Genomic DNA, 18050 nt, shown 5'->3' on the forward strand with positions numbered 1-18050 from the left:
AACATGGAGGTATCTTTAAACTGAACATAAGGTGTATTTAAAAAGTTTTTCAACAAATTATAAACTATTTAATGATTTTCTAAAATAACTGTTACTTGGTAAATAGAATAGAAATTAACTTTTCTTTTACGTACAAATAACAAAAACCACAGGTAAAGCATCTATCTACATTATCAGTGATGTTTTATCTGTTCCAAACAAAATTAGACTACTTCAGAATACTTCCACCATTCACTCTGACTACTAAGTACACCAGAATCAGTCTTAATCTCACCTGCCCTAAATCAGGTCCAATTTGACCTGAAACACCAAATCTGTATCTTCTCTTCTACATGACTCCTCTTAGAGGGGATATGAGGGTGAGGCTCAAAGTCAGTGCTTACCTAACATGCAGGAGATCCTGGATTCAATCTCCCATGCCCCCGGAGAAAAAAACAAAACAAGATTTATGACTCCTACCCAGAAGCAGTGGTGCACATTTGTAAACCCAGCGACGTGGGAGGCTGAGGCAGGAGGAACATGAGTTCAAAGCCAGCCTCAGCAAAGGTGAGGCGCTAAGCAACTCAGTGAGACCCTGTCTCTTAACAAAATACTAAATAGGGCTGGGGATGTGGCTCAGTGGTTGAGTGCTCCTGAGTTCAATCCCTAGTAGCCCCCCACCTATCAAAAATGAAAAGATTTGACTCCTATGGGAAACTCTAAATTATCTTTAAAAGGGATGCATATTACACTATAAAAAGAATATAATCGAGTACATAGTCATAGATTATTTTGAGAGGAAAACTTTTAGGACTTTTTCTTTCCTATATTTCTAAAATGCTAGGTTTAACAGTTATAGAAAGATATTTAAATATTATAAAACTTTCTTCTAAAAGGGATAGCTATTTCTAATTAACTCATTCAAAATTCCACACTTTGGTAAATAATTTTCAATCTTACCACCTAACTTGTTAAAGTCACTAGTACCTCAATCTTTCTCAGTCAGGAGTTAACCCCTTCTCTTATTTTTTCTTTAGAACTGGGGCTTGAACTCAGGGGCACTCAACCACATCCCCAGCCCTATTTAGAGACAGGGTCTCACTGAGGTACTTAGGTGCTCACTTTTGCTGAGGCTGGCTTTGAACTGTCCGTCTTCCTGCCTCAGCCTCCCGAGCTGCTGGGATTACAGGCATGCACCACCGTGCCTGGCTAATCTCTTCTTTTTTAATACTTGTTTGGTGATTGCAGAAAACCCAATATAACATAAAAGTGACCATTTTAATCATTTTTAAGTATAATTCAATGATGTTAAATGCATTTGCAATGTTGTACAACTATAATTACTGTCAATTTCCAGAACTTTCTTATAATCTCAATCAGAAACTCTGTACCCATTAACAGTAACTCCCTATACCAGTGCCTGTTAACCTCTATTTTCTGACTCTGTAAATGTACCCATTCTAGATATATCATATAACTGACTCATACAATATTTGTACTTTTGGATAACTTATTTCACTTAGCTTGTTTTTAAGGTTCATCCACATTCATGGATATATCAGAATTTCATTTCTTAAAAAACAAAAAAATTCCATTTCCTCTTAAGGCCGAATAATATTCCATTGCATGTATATAGCACATTTTGTTTATCAATTCATCTGTTAATGGACATTTGGGTTGTTTTCACTTTAATATATTCTAAAATAAAACAAAATATAACAGTAATCAGAATCAAAGAGATTCTTTATTTATTTTTTTTAAATATTTATTTATTTATTAGTTATTGGCGGACACAACATCTTTGTTGGTATGTGGTGCTGAGGATCGAACCCGGGCCGCACGCATGCCAGGCGAGCGCGCTACCGCTTGAGCCACATCCCCAGCCCAAAGAGATTCTTTAAAATGTGGGAAACAGAGGGAAAAATACAAAGTGAAAAGACACAAAAGATATACTGAGGTCTAAGGAATGAAAATAAAACAAGTAGCAGCACACTTTCAATAAGCATACTCTGTGTTTCATTCTATAATCTCTCTAAAAACTGTAAAGATTATAAGACTTGACACTTGATTGCAGCAAGAAAAGTTATTTACTACATTGGAATATAATCTTCTAATCATTGATATTTTTCATATACTCATTAACAAGTAAGTTTTCAATGCCTACTATGGCAATACACAAAAAGAAGAGATAATATCACTATCCTCACAGAACTACTTTAATGTATGGATGGATATCTCTCTCTCTCGCTGGTGGTGGTGCTGGGGATGGAATCCAGGACTTTGCACATGTTAGGCAAGCACTGTACCACTGAGCTACATCCCTACCACTGACTTTTCTTTAAAATTACAAAAACTTATCATTTTAAACCTTAGTGCTATAAAGAACAAGAAATACTATAATAAACTAAAACAAGAATATGTGATCTAGACTATAAAGTCAGTCAAAATTCTTTAAAAATGAAAATTTCAAACTGATTGCCTAAAGAGTTAACCTCACAAATAAAGCTAAGTGGTCCTCATGTACAAAGGCTGAGATTGATGTAAATTCCCTACAAAATTGAAAATGACAAAACATAAAAGATATATAAAACTATGAGAATAGACAGAAATACACTTAACTTGGAGAGGAGGTTATCAGAAAAAAACAAACATTAAGGAAAAAACTCCAAAGAGGAAAGAAAGAAAGTAAAAAAGCTTGTGGTATCAATTAAAGTAACAAGTTTCAAGAAGGAAATAGTACTACAGTGTAATAATAATAATAATTCTGAGAAGTAAAAGAGGCAAGAACTTAAAATCCAATTGATTTTGTAAAATGTAAGTCACAGATGACCCTGAAAGAACTGCTTTATGGTCACAAAACTATCTAACCACATCAGAGTTTAACCAAGAAGAACTACTTGTAAACTGTTAACACGTGAAGCCAAAGACATTTCTAATGACTTTACAATTTTGATGCATATCAAAAATAAGAAATTCCTTTTTCTCCTTTTCTATTTATTTATTACTATTCTTTACTTATTCACTAATCTTGACTCCCTCTGGAAATGATAATGGAAAGTTTAAAGTCCTAGAGCATTACTACATTAGACTTGTATGACACTGCAATGCAACTTCAGACCAAAGAGATTATTGGAGCTTGTTCTCTATATATCAGATTTCCTGGTGTATTTGCCTGGTATGCATCAAAATCTAAATTTATAAAAAGAAACAAAATCTCCTACCCATTCCCACTCTGTGTGATCCAACAGTGCTATTAAAGGATATTAGAATACCTTAACAAAATTTCTCAGTCACAAAAATACTATTATCTTCTCCTGTAGCTTAGTATTAATTGATCTATGATCAAATCTTTTTTTTAATATTTTATTTTTTAGTTGTAGATGGACACAATATCTTTATTTTATTCTTATGTGATGCTGAGGATTGAACCAGGGCCTTGCACATGCTAGGCAAGCGCTCTACCACTGAGCCACAACCCCAGCTCTGTGATCAAATCTTTTTCTGAATTAGCCCTAATCTAATAAATCTAATTCAAATAAAATTTAGAAATATAATGCTAATAAATTAAGAGTGATCATTTTTTTAAATGATTACAAAAGAGACTTTGAAAAGCTAATTTTTCAAATGCATTTTCATGTTTTAATTCATGCATGCTTATACTCAATGTTTTTAGGAACATGTTATATAAAGTAGGATATGATCATTTATATTTCCTCTTTTCATAACCATAAAGCAAACCTAATTTATTTACTGCCTACTGAAATTTGGCAATGAATTAAAACAACCAAAAAAATTAACTGCTTTAGAAAAGAAAAGCCAATTTTAAAAACTCAAGTAGAACTTCATGTTAAAGAAAAAAACAATGACAAGTAAAATCTAGTATATGAAATGGTTATTAATCAAGAAATATGCTGCTGGGTGCAATGTCACACACCTGTAATCCCAGCTACTTGGGAGGCTGAGGCAGGAGGATCACAAGTTCAAGGCCTGGCTGGGCAATTTATAAAGTCCCTGTTGCAAAATAAAAAAGGGCTGAGAATGTAGTTCAGTGGTAGAGCACCACTGGCTTCAATCCCCAGTGCCCACCCCCTCACCGCTCCAAAAAGGTGCTGTGGATTTAGTTTAGTGGCACAAAGCTTGCCTAGCATGTGCAATGCCTGAGTTTGGTCTGGGTGTGGGGGGTGAGGGGGGTGAGGGGCAACAAAAGAAAGGGGGGGCAAAGAAAGAAATAAGTTGTTGTCCATTTGCAAATATCTACCCATAGGCCACTGTTTCTCAATGGAAACACTACTGGCATCTGAAATGAATGACTACTCAATATGGACTGTGCAGTACCAAATATTTAGTATCCCTGTTATCTACCATTTAAATATCACAGTGTAATCCCCTCACCGATCACTGTGATTATCAAAAATAGGACTCCCAACATACTGTGATCTCCTTTCCCTAATGGTGTTACACAATACCATCCATAGTTGAAAAACACTAGAAGTAGTTTCAAAACACAGCAAACTTCCTACCTTAATGAAAATCTTTCTAATAAAAGGGGTTGTGGCTCAGAGCGCTTGCCTAGCACACATGAAGCACTGGGTTCAATCCTCAGTACCACATAAAGTAAAATAAAGACATTCTATCCACCTGTAACTAAAAAAATACATATTAAAAAAAAAAAGACTGCCAAATTTGTCTTACTAAGCAAAGCAAACAACATAATTTCAACATTTCTTAATGACAGAGGTTCTTGATTATTAACAGTAACTGTTATGTGCTATTGTAATATGTATCTAAGAAACTAAAAGTATATGTTATCTTTGATGCTATCTATGCCCCATCTATGTATTTAAACATTAAAAGATTTTTTAATTTTTGTTTTTGGACATAAGGTTGTTCCAAGCTGCCCAAGCTGGTCTCAAACTTGTGAGTTCAAATGATTCCTTTGCCTTAGCCTCCCAAGTAGCTAGGACTACAGACATGAGTCACCGTACCAAGCTAAGAATTTTACCTGACACATCTAGTACATTATATTTTTTCTATTTATTTACTTATTTATGCATGCTGGGAATTAAACCCAAGGCCTTGAACATGCAAGGTAAGCATTCTACCCAATGAGCTATTTCCCCAGTCCCCATTTTATTCCTTTTGGCTAATGTTATTCCTTCCTAGAATGTCTACCTCTAGCATTCTCTCTTAAGTCACAGTAATTTTTATCTGCTAATGACCAAACATATTAAATGAAAAGTCTGAATTGATAGATGAAGGCTTAAAGATGGCTCCAGGCCTCCCTGAGAATTAAAGTGCATGGACTTGAAAACAGCTACCGTCTTTCTCATTAAGAATTTTTTTTATTTACTTTTTTGTTTTTATAACTGTTATAATTTAAAAACTTCACAATGATCTGACAGCTGAATACAACACGAAGTTAACAAAGCGCTTAGTACTTGAAGCTTAATCAACCTTGAAGACTAAAGTACACTACTATATACTATCAAATATTCCAATCAAGTATTATAATTGTTGCTAATAATATTTAAATAACTCACCTGATTTCTTTTAGTCCTTCTCTCTGGATAACTTGAAGAATTTCTTTATGACTCATAGGTGTATTGGGGTATTTTTCTAAGACCTGAGAAATAAGTATATAATAATAAATTATTTCTTATTTTAACTTCCTTTCCTTTTAATTACATATGTAATTGTATTTAATAATTGTCTTAATAGTTACATACAAAACAAACACATCCAGAGAATTTTCAACCCAGATCTTCTCCCCTCAATCCCAAACAGACAAATCCTGAAGCAGAAATAAATCGAAAAAGCTAAAATTAATAATTTGAATATTCACTATTGACTTGGAAGGCTGAATAAGGAGGATCCCAAGTTTGAGGCCAGTGTCAGCAACTTAGTAAGAACCTGTCTCAAAAAATAAATAAATAAATAAATAAATAAAAGGGCTGGAGAGGGGCTGGGGCTCAGTGAGAGAACACTAGCATAGCATGTGTGAGGCACTGGGTTCGATTATCAGCACCAGATATAAATAAATGAATAAAATAAAGGTTCAGCAACAACTTAAAAAAAAACCATACATATGTAAATTTTTAAAAAAATAATACAAATAATAATAATTATTATTATTAATAAAAATAAATGCTGACGAGGATGTGGGGAAAAGGGTATAATTATAAATTTGTCAGTGAGAGGCCAGGCATAGTGACTTATATCTGTAATCCCAACAAGTGGGGAGTCTGAGGCAGAAAGATCACTCAAAAGTTCAAGGCCAGACTCAACAACTTATGAGCCCCTATGCAACTTAGCAAGATCGTGTCTCAAAATCAAAAACAAAAAGGATTGGGGATGTATCTGAGTGATCAGGCACCATGAGGTTCAATCCCCAGGACCAAAAAATAAATTGCTGGTGGGACTGAAAATTAGTATGACCATTTTGAAAAGCTATATTCCATAGAAGACTAGAAATGGAACCACCATATGACACAGCTACTTTCACTTTTTAATATTTATCCAAAAGAACAAAAATCAACATATTATACTGATACAAGAATATCAGTGTATATAGCAGTGCAATTCACAATAGTGCAATTCACAAATTATGGAACCTGTCCAGGTGTCCATCAACAAATGAATGAATAAAGAAAATGTGGTAAGGATATACAATGGAGTTTTTACTAAGTCATAAAAAAGAATGAAGTTATGGTATTTGCTGGTATAAATAGATGGAAATGGGGAACATCATGCTAAGTGAAATTAAGTCAGACTGAAAGTCAAAGATGGAACATTTTCTCTCACATGCGGAAGGAAGAGCAAAATAAGGAAAAGTGGGTGGGTTGCCCCATGAAAACAGAAGGCAAACCAGAGGAGTAGAGAAAAAGGGTTAAGGAGGAAGGAAAAGGAATGGGAAAGAGGAGGAACTATGGAATGAAATTGACCAAATTATGCTATGTACATACATATAGGAATATATCACAGTGATTTTCACCTTCATGTATATATCTATAAAGCACTAATTGGGGGGGGGGGGGGGAGAGAGCTAAATAAAAAGAAGGAAGACCAGTAGAGAAAAGGGAATCGAGGAGGAAAGAGAGAAAGGAAAAAGAAAATATTGGGAACTAAAGTAGAACAAATTACATTTCATGCATGTATGATTACATCAAAATGAACCTCAATATTATGCATAATTATGATGTATTAAAAAGATTTTTAAAAATAAGATAAAAATAAAAAACCCAATTTTCTAGCCAGATTACAAGAAAGGGTTTCTAGGAGGAGTTTCTAGTAGCTGTGTTATATGGTGGTTCCATTTCTAATCTTCTGTGGAATCTCTACACAGTTTTTCCAAAAGTGTCAGAGACCGGGCACAGTGGCACATGCATGTAATCCCAGCATCTTGGGAGGCTGAGGCAGGAAGATTGAGAGTTCAAAACCAGACTCAGCAATTTAGGGAGGCCCTAAGCAACTCAGCAAGACCTTGTCTATACTATAAATAAAATATTTTTGAAAAGGCTGGGGATCTGGTTCAGTGCTTAAGCATCTCTGCATTCAATTCCTGGTACTCTCCCAAATCCCCCAGGGCACTTTACCAATGAGCTACATTCTCAGTCCTTTTTTATTTTACTTTGAGGCAGGGTCTCACCAAATTGCCCTGACTGGCCTCCAGCCCTTGTAATCCTCTGCCTCAGCCTCTTTAAGTAACTAGGATTACAGGTGTGTGTCACTGCATCTAGCTTATCTTGAAGTTCTACTTTAGTCCTGGGGTCACCCAGTGCTATACATCTGTGGATTTGACCTAACCAACATTACTATCAAGTATACCAATACCAAACATGCAAAGTAGCCACAAGGTGACACAAATGGAGGGCAGATCCAAGTAACCATGCAAAGGATCTGAAAACTAGATATTGGAATTATAGTGCACAGAAGATGAACAGAAACTTGTGACTTGAACCTAATAAGGTCAAATCCTGCTTTAAAAAACCCTACAGAGTCTACATTTTCCATAGGATATTTTTTGGGGGGTGAGGGGGGATCAAGGGTTACCAGGGATTGAACCCCGGGGCAGTAAGTTATATCAGCAATCCTTTTATTTTTCATTTTGAGACAGGGTCATGCTAAATCACAAGCTGGTCTCAAATTTATGATCCTCCCAAGTTGCTGGTATTACAGGTACACACCACCACAATCAGCTTTCCCTAGAATTTAAACAAGAGTACAAAGAATATCATAACACAGCATCAAAATGTCTAATATATAATCCAAAGTCTCTAAATACATAGACTAGGAAAAGATCAATAACTGACAAAAAAAAAAAATGACAAGCAACACACAACAAACCAAAAACAAGGAAATGTTGCTAAAAGCAGCTAGTACAACTTTACTTCAAGAAGTCAGGGTAACCAGGAGTGGCCAGTGCCTTTAGTCCCAGTTTGAGAGGCTGAGGAAGGAGGAGATCACTGTAACTCAGGAATTTGAAGCAAGGAACCCCCTCTCAAAAACAAGCAAAAGACTCAAGAGTGAATACTCTTTGAGACAAATTAACGTTTTATTTATTTGTACTTATATATAAGTACATTTATATTAGAATGAAAAACTACAATAACCAAAACTTAAAAACTAAAAGTTTCTTAGGAGGAGGACTAAATAGCAGAATGAAGAAAAAAGAGGAAAGAGTGATGAAGGGGGGGGATGAACAGTCAATGGGTCAAAATCAAAAGCTCTGATATTCATGTTATCAAAGTCACAAAGGGAAAAGACAGAGTGTATTACAGAAAACATATTGGAGGGGATGACAGCAGTAAACTTCAGAAGATCAGCAAATGTCACACAAGACAAATACCCAGATACACCACAAACTACTGAAAACTTAAAAAAAAAAAATCTGTAAAGCCATCAGGGAAAAATAACTCATTCCCAATTAGGAGAATGATGATTCAAATGACTATGGGTTTTTCATCAGAAATCATGAAGGGAAGCAGCAGGAATATTTTTAAAAAATGGATCTTTATTTTATTTACTTATATGCGGTGCTGAGAGTTGAACTCAGTACCTCACACACACTAGGCAAGCACTCTACCACTGAGCCACAACCCCAGCCCAGTGGAGGAATATTTTAAATTGCAAGAAGGGACTAGGGCTGTGGCTCAGTGGTAGAGTACTTGCCTAGCGTGTGTGAGGCACTGGGATCGATCCTCAGCACCACATAAAAATAAACAAATAAAATAAAGGCATTCTGTCCATCTAAAAATACAAAAAAAAAATTTTTTTAAAGTGCAGGAAGAAAAAAACGACCAACCCAAAGTGCTATATCTAGCAAAAATATCCTTTAAGAATAAAGGAAAGGGCTGGGATTGTGGCTCATTGGTAGAACACTTGCCTCACACATGTGAGGTACTGGGTTCGATCTTCAGCACCACATAAAAAATATTTTCATCTACAACTAAAAAAAAATATTTTAAAAAAATAAAATAAAGGAGAGAGCTGGGGATATAGCTCAGTTTGGTACAGTGCTTGCCTCACATATACCAGGCACTGGGTTCAATTTCCAGCATCACAAAAAAAAAAGAGAGAGAGAGAGAGAGAGAGACAGACAGACAGAGACAGAGAGAAATGAGGATGTTCTAAGATGAAGGAAATTACCAAAACACTTGCACTAAATTGACATCTTCTGCTAGGCATCCTGGCACACAATTATAATCCCAGCTATTTAAGAGGTTGAGGCACGAGGATCTCAAATTTGAGGTAAATCTGGAAAAATTAGTGAGACTCTGACTCAAAATTAAAATTTTAAAAAGAGGTCAGATATAGCTCAGTGGTAGAGCACAGGCCTGGGTTCAATCCCCAGTACTACCAAAAAACTGACATAACTTTTTAAGTCAATTCTGGTATAAATGTTCTTCCTATGTGTTTCTCTTTAAAAGAGGAACTTCTTGAGATGGATACTGGTTGTTCTCACCATATTTCTCTTCTAACAGATTAATGTAGGGCCATAAATTCCTTTTATTCACAGCTTTTGCTATATCCCACAAGTATTAAAATTAGTATTTTTGTTATCAGCTCAAATGGCTTTCTAAATGGAATCATAATTTCTTCCTTCACTTGTGTGCTAGTTGAAAATGTATTGATTAATTTCCCAAATTGGAATTTTCTGTCTTATCTTTTTTCCCTAATTATCAAAGAATTCAGAACAGTAACCCCAATTACTGCCCTGACCTCACCTTACATGACATTTTTGTTGCTGCTGTAAATAGTAGGCACTTAGACTTATGTACTTATTTGCAACTTCTAAGAATTTGCATCGGTTCAGCACCGCTTCAAGCTTCCATCTGAAATTATTTTTCTTCCAAAATAACTCATTTTAATTTAACATTCCTTCAGTGTAAATTGCTAGTAACAAAGCGGGGCATCCCTTATTCCCCAACCAATCTTCTGCTTTTCTGTTACTCTTTGCTTTAGTTTTTACCACTTTTATTATCATGTGCCAAGAAGTAATTTTCTGCTAGACATTTATTCACAGGACTCCTGGAGCATTCTTACCATTAGGTCTTCAAAAATTGCTTGTGCCCCACTTTCTTCCCTCCTTGGAATCCAATTACTAAGTGTTTGACTGATGTCCCTTAGCACTTGATTCTATTACTATATTTCCCCATTTCAGAAAAATTAGCTGACTTTCCAAATTAGCATGTTCCAAAAGTTTTGAGTGATGATGGTTTATGTATTATGACAATCACATTACGCAATACTAGTATAAAGTCTAATGATGTTTGTAATTACTTTTATGACTTTATTATTTTATTATAATAATTGCACAAAAATGTGAATATACAAAGAAAATTTTAAAATAATATTTAGTATTCCTCTCCCAACTACAATAACAAAATAGTATGTATATTTCATTCTAGTCTTTTTACATTTGCATAGCATTTTAAAACAAAACCAGTACTGGAAATTACTTTTTTCCATTTCATATCATATAGCAACCATTTCTTTAGGACATTAAATATTACATGAAAACATGATCCTCAGCTGACTGTTTTACAATCTAATTAAACCATAATTGACCTCCAATTGTTGGATAGTTTCGTATACCTGTTATTATAACAATAACTATTAAATATTCCTCTTCATAATTTTTTATATGTATCTCAGAATTTTTAGAGAAATTCCTAGGAGTACCCAACAAAATGCATAAGTATTTCTAAGCCTTCTGATGAATTTTACCAAACTGCTCTCCACAAAGATTTTACCCATTCACAATAAAAGCCAGTGTCCCATTACTTCCTCATATTTCTTGGCAACACAGGAAAGTGAATATCAAACCTTCATTGTTGCAAATTTAGTAAGGGGAGGCAAGGTGAGAATGTTACCTTCTAGGTTTTTTTTCCCCCAAAATGTAAGAGTTCCCCCATGTTTATTTTGCTTTTCCTCTGTGTTCAGGAATAAGTCCAAGACTTTCAGGTGGAGTCTCCAATACATGCAATGTCTTTTCTTTCTTCTTTTACAGGCAAGAACATGAAAGCTGCATGTCTTCCCCAAGACCTTTCCCCCCCTCAAGTTAAAACAAAATACCCAAAATGACTGGAAAGTCTTCTTTTCTTCTGAGGAAAGAAGAAAAGCATCTTGGTAATAAACCAGCAAACTGTGCCATGTGTGTATGGAAGGTTTCTGATCATTCCATGGGCCCTATCTGAGGTATGGTAGTGAGGAGAGTAAACTTTTGGCTTTACTGGCATTTTATTTCAAGGTCTTTAAAATCTAGTCAACTAAAACTACTTCCTTGAACTCCTTCCAGCAATCATAATCTGTTGCCATGGCAATGCCTACATTCCAGTCTCCTCAGTAAGAAGCACCTCTGAAATTGTGATCATATTGAGAGCATCCAATTACTCCCCTACCCCACCACACCCAGTTGTGGAACACAAGCTCAGGAGCTAAAACGAGATCCCTCAATTTTGACTACTGTTTCCTTTGAGTGCCACCGGAGTCCTAGTTTCTTATGTGCTTTTATGAGGACCTCTCTCACTTGGGGGGCAAAATGGCTTAGCCAGTGAAAAATGGTACACTCCTCTAGCACAGGAATGACTTCCATCATAGAAGCTTTGGGGCTTTGGAATGCTCCTGTCAATGAACTGATCAATGATAACGTTATCTCTGGGCTGAATCTCCTCCCTGGAGGATCACAAACTGTCATCAGTATGACACATGTAGAGTCCTCTTCCTTCACAGCCCAGATATTCATTCACCTGGAAGTTGATTTCTGAAGGCATGATGGTGCTCTGCCTCCCATGTCTTGCAAGGAGGGTGCAATCAATATTTTTTATCTTCCCCCAGATTAAGGTACCAGATGTAGTATCAGCATATTTTTCAGTTCTTCCTACTAAAATTTCTAGATCATCCAGGCCTGTTCTGCCAGTTATTCCAATCATCACAGGCCATGGTAGCAAGGAACCCTGAAGCCAAGTCTGCATGGGAAGGAAGATGCTATGGGCAAGCACACTGGGTGAAGACCTAATGTTTGTATTTTAATACCTATATTTCCTTACTTGTGAACTGGTTATTCATGACCTTGGTCTATACACCATTTGTATCAGCTCTGTATTTCATATTAAAACTTTTGCTATTGTACATAAAATAAAACACTTTTTCTAGTTTATTATTCATTTTTTTTTAATATTTTATTTTTTTTCTTTTTTTTTTTTTAGTTATCGGCAGACACAACATCTTTGTTGGTATGTGGTGCTGAGGATCGAACCCGGGCCGCACGCATGCCAGGCGAGCGCGCTACCGCTTGAGCCACATCCCCAGCCCCTATTATTCATTTTTTTATTACTATTCATTTTCCATAGAGGTTATGAACCGTAATTTTTTTCCAGTACTGGGAACTGAATCCAAGAGTTTGTGCATGCTAGGCAAGTGCTCTATCACATTTCCCAATCTTTTTTTTTTTTTTTTTTTTGAGACAGGGTCTCATAACTAGCACAGGCTAGTTCAGAACTTGAAATCCTCCTGCCTCAGCCTCAAGTAGCTGGAATAATAACAGGCCTGTGCCACCACATTCTGCTTAGTCTTTTCTTTTAGCACTTCTACAATTAAATATACCTTCCCTCCCCTTCAATAGCTTAGTAATTTTTGCTTTCAACTCTATTTAATTCATGTAACAAAACATACACATAGGCCAGGGAGGCTGAGGCAGGAGGACTGTGAGTTCAAAGCCATTCACAGCAAAAGTGAGGTGCTAAGAAACTCAGTGAGACCCTGTCACTAGGACTGGGGATGTACCTCAGTGGTTGAGTACCACGGAGTTCATTCCTAATGCAAAACAACAACAACAACAAAAAAAAAACACATAAGTGAGGAAAAATTAAGGAAATGCTAGAGGGAGAAGGAGGGGGAGGGGCAGGGGGAGGGAGGGGAAAGAAACAATATGGCCATATATTTTTGACTAAAGTACTACACTCTAAGGGCTGGGGTTGTGGCTCAGCGGTAGAGCTGCCTAGCGTGTGCGATGCCCTGGGTTCAAGTCTCAGCACCATAAATAAATAAATAAATAGATAGATAAATAAATAAATAGTATTGTGGCCAATTATGACTAAAAAATAAATATTTTTAAAAAGTACTACCTCAATTATCACAAGTTTAATTTGAGTGGAAAGAGTAGTTTGCAAAGCATTTACCTTACTCTAACCACAGGAGGGCAGTGTTTATCACACAAAAACTCATTCCACTAGAATTGTTTATGAAACTACAAAACACATTTTTTTTTTTGAAGAGGAAAAAATTTTTATTTCAAACAGATTCTATGGCATGCATGCTATAGCAAAGGCTGGCTGTGGCAAACGGTTTCATTTCAAACCTGCATGGATGTATAAATTATACATTTCCTGGGAAGTTTAACTTCTGTTAAAATGTAGATTCAATCCAACATTACACCAATTTTTACACTATTGTAGATGCTGTATTAGTGCTAGAGGTTAAATTTTCATCAAAAAATAAGAATAACCTTACAGCTACCTACTAAGGTAATGAGCTGAGAAATTAATTCCATAGTATTGCTCTGAAAATATATCCCTAGGTTGTTAAGAGAAATTCCAGCCCCATCCAAATGCATTATTTAACTGGGATTCTTTAGTCATCGTCTATGGTTGGCTTGATTGTCACTCCTCTTACTTGACCCCAACCAATTAAACACCAATGTTTCTCAACTCTTTGGCTAAGGGCAATCTTTTCTCCTACTTCTGTGCACACAGGATTAGTCAAAACAATTTTGCCCAAATCAGCATTGACAGCACTAACTCTCCCTCCTGTTGACAGTGATCCTATATTCACCATGAGCACTTCATTCATAGAAAGTTTTTGGACTTTTGCTGTTTTCTTGTCTCCATCAGTGCATACACCTAGAAGTCATTTAAGCAGGAAATAGGAAATTTCCAATTCTGTGAAAATCTCAGGTAAAGCTCCAACAGCACCAAGTACCTGCCCCACCATTCTGTCAGCATGGCACAAAGTGGGGACAATTTTTGTTCCAACTCCAGTAAGACCCCCTGGAGCAGCATACTGAAGATCATTATGTTTGATAAAAAGGGATACAATTTTGGAAAAGATTGGTTTACACATGAGTTTTCCTTCACTGTGTTTGGAAACAATACCAGGTTTGACTTCTATCTCCTGGCCCACCTTTAATACTTCTTTTGGAATAAATACTACCACCAGCAACATCTCCCTTAAGGTCGTCAACTTCAAAACCAGGCCTGTTAACATCAAATGACCTAATAATAAGGTCAGGGTTCTGAAGTAAAGTCTCTTGGGGGTACTGGTATTTTCTTTACTATGTATACTCACAGATGACTTCAATATTGTATTTCAGCTGAGCAGAAAATGGAATACTGGGAACTCCTCCTGCTACCGTACCTTGTACAAATGCTGTTCTTTAGCCTGACAAATCAATTTTATTCTGTAGAATCAAAATATGCTTCAGTTTCATGATTTCTATAGCAGCTATGTGTTCAGAAGTCTGAGGCTGAGGACAAGATTCATTACCAGCTATCAAAGGAAGAGCTGCATCCATCACTGTTGCACCATTCAGCATAGTAGCCATCAAAATATCATGGGCAGGACAGTCAACAAAGGAAACATGTCTGGCTAATTTTAAGTTCCCTTTGGTCCCTGAAACTCATCAGGTGTTCTACTTCCACATGACCTATAACATTCTGGCCGAGGACAACTTGGGTCATCAAGTTTATAAATCTCTGCATTAGCATATCCAAGCTTGATTGTAATGTTTCTTTCTAGTTCATTTTTTGAACCTGACAGTGTGACTTCAGAAATGGCTTTTACAACTGTGGACTTCCCATGAGCTACATGACCAATTGTACCTATATTAATTGTGGCTTGTCTGCTGATAACTTCATGTGATAGTGGTGTCAACTTGGTAACATCCAAGGTGGCGAGATTCTGCCGAGAAAGGTGCGTCTGCCCCAGAGTCGCTCCAGCCTTGCCCCCAGCCATCTTGCCCAGAGAAGGACAAAACACAATTTTTAGAAACTACTATGTGGCAATATGAATAATCACTCAGATTTAAAATTAACGCTACAGAGAAAGTACAACTAAATATGTTTTTAAAGTGCTTAATGTACTTACTTCTTAGCTTGCAGGTTCTCATTTCAGCTAACAAAAAGGATTTTAAAATTTTCTGAGACTTAAGAAAAAATCTAGGTAGCTTCTAAGATTTGAGTCCAACTCTAGCTAAATAACAATATTTAAATTGGTGCATTTATAAATTAATTCCAGATACACAAGAAATACAGTATAAATTTTGCATAACCTAGATGAATTTATTTTATATTTAAAATGTTTAAATAAATAACATGGTAATCTTTATAAATTCCTATCAGTGTTATAAGGCTCACTTACTGTCCAAAGTCTTTAATTAGGATAAATAATTTCATAACAGTGAACCAGGAAATTTGAAAAGTGAAAAGATCAAAGTTATGCTATAGAACACACTAATGTTTAAGACCCAGAGAAGAAAAAACACTAAACTAAGGAATGGTGGGGGATAGGAAGAAGACCGTAACACTTTGGTGCCTCAGAAATTATTCTAAGGGTAAGGGGTCAACATGTCAAAAGTTTATCTACTTAAAGAACAGAAATACGTGGGGTTGTGGCTCATGGGTAGAGCCCTTTGCACGTCCAAGGCCCCGAGTTTGATCCTCAGCACCACACAAAAATAAATAAATAAATAAAATGTATGGCGTGGGGGAGAATATACTCTTAGAAAAAAAAAAACAGAAATACTCTGTTAGGAAGAGGAGATCTTAAGCTTTGGAAGTTCAGATTCTATTTAATCAGGAGCAAAGAAATCAGACTTGTGAGGTCTTAGCACTGAATGAAAGTCTATTATAGATGGAACAGAAAGATAAAACAACTCTTCAAGAACAGTGAAGGTGGGGCTGGGTTTGTGGCTCAGGGGTATCATGCTCGCCTAGCATGCATGAGACACTGGGTTCGATCCTCAGCACCACATAAATGCAAAATAAAGATATTGTGTTCACCTAAAACTAAAAAAGAAATATTAGAAAAAAAGAACAGTGAAGGAAATGGGAAAAGTCAAGGAATAACTGTTTTGTCAAAAGAGCTGAACAAGTTTCCTATACTGGGATAAAAGGAAACCCAAGTAAACCAAACTATCCCAATTCTCCCTGTCCTAACATGAGAAGCAAATTAGGTTCAGATACAGTTTTTGATAAACTCATTATCATTTTGATTAAGCTCATTAGACCTTGTGCTACTTAAGATGTTACACTTGGAAGGAAACAAAATGAATTCAGAGGATATGGTATTCCTCACCTACCAAACTTACTATATACTTTCTCACTATGGAAGTTTAGGAGCTAAGCACATGATAAAAACAAAAAATATCTGGAATTGAGACAGAAGGGATAATCAATAGAGACAAATACCCTCATAGTAAAGAGGGTAAGGGGCCCTACCAGACTGCAGAGCAGTATCTGTTGATCACTACCTCTGTCCAGTGATACACTCTTCCATGTGGCTTCTATGACACCAGCCTCTCCTTGGTTCCTTCCTACCTCTGTTCCAGCAACTTTTTCATTCTCCACAATCTTATAACATTTACCCATCTTCAGGATTCTCTTCTCTTCAAAACTGCAACTCTCCTTAGGCATTTCACCCTCCAATGGTTTCAAAAATAATTATGCTCCTAAAGTAGCATCCAATATATCCCTAGTACAGCCTTTCACACTCTATTTTTTGTAGCTGCACTTTAATTTACTTGTCTTCCCCATTAGCATGTATGCTCCATGAGGGCTAGGACCACTTATCTTGCTCATCTAGTATATTACCAATGCCCATCACAGAGATTAAAACATCTGATAATTTACTGATGGAATCTGGAACATGGGCGGCAAGATTAGCCTTAAACAACATTAAAAAATGCCTATTTTTTTAAATAGAAATTAAAGATAAAAGTTAAGGGCAAATACAAATAAGTTTATAGACTTGGGGACAGAAATTTTAATGTATTAAGAAGTGAGGGGTTGGGGTTGTGGCTCAGTGGTAGAGCACTTGCCTCACAATGTGAGGCACTGGGTTCGATTCTCAGCACCACATATAAATAAAATTAAAAAGGGTCCATCAACAACTAAAAAAAATAAAAAATAAAAAAATAAAGGGAGTACATGGAGGGGCTGGGATGGTGGCTCAATGGCAGAGCGATTGCCTAGCATGTGAGAGGCACTGGGTTCAATTCTCAGCACTGCATATAAAAACATAAAAAATAAAGGTATTTTTTTAAAAAGGGGAGTGAGTACATGTAAATACTGATCTATACAAAGAGGCACCCATGGATATACAGAGAATACACACACTGGCTTCAAAAGCTCAGATGTATAGATTTTACCTAAAGGTCTCAATTCTGAAAGCTCTACAAGTCACCCTCATTTAGTCCATTCTTATTTTGTATTCTTTTTACCTGATTATCTGAGAAGTCTAGTTCTCAAGGAAAAAAAAAAAAAATCTCTCAAGACAATCTCCCAAAAATCTAAATT

General features: G+C 36.1%; 1 protein-coding gene and 2 pseudogenes across 1 annotated transcript in view; all 3 read right to left on the reverse strand.

Annotated features, from left to right (window-relative positions):
* Positions 1-18050, reverse strand: part of Asxl2 (ASXL transcriptional regulator 2) — a 141024-nt gene that overhangs the window by 89930 nt on the left and 33044 nt on the right. The window contains exon 2 of the mRNA XM_026392396.2: positions 5520-5602. Within this exon, the coding sequence (XP_026248181.2) occupies positions 5520-5602 (83 nt within the window). The remainder of the gene's footprint in view (positions 1-5519; positions 5603-18050) is intronic.
* LOC113188699 (S-methyl-5'-thioadenosine phosphorylase pseudogene) lies at positions 11540-12410 on the reverse strand (annotated as a pseudogene).
* On the reverse strand, positions 14110-15489 carry LOC113185857 (eukaryotic translation initiation factor 2 subunit 3, X-linked pseudogene; annotated as a pseudogene).

This window comes from Urocitellus parryii, chromosome 12 (assembly GCF_045843805.1).
Source record: "Urocitellus parryii isolate mUroPar1 chromosome 12, mUroPar1.hap1, whole genome shotgun sequence".
In the NCBI taxonomy this organism is placed as follows: Eukaryota; Metazoa; Chordata; class Mammalia; order Rodentia; family Sciuridae; genus Urocitellus; species Urocitellus parryii.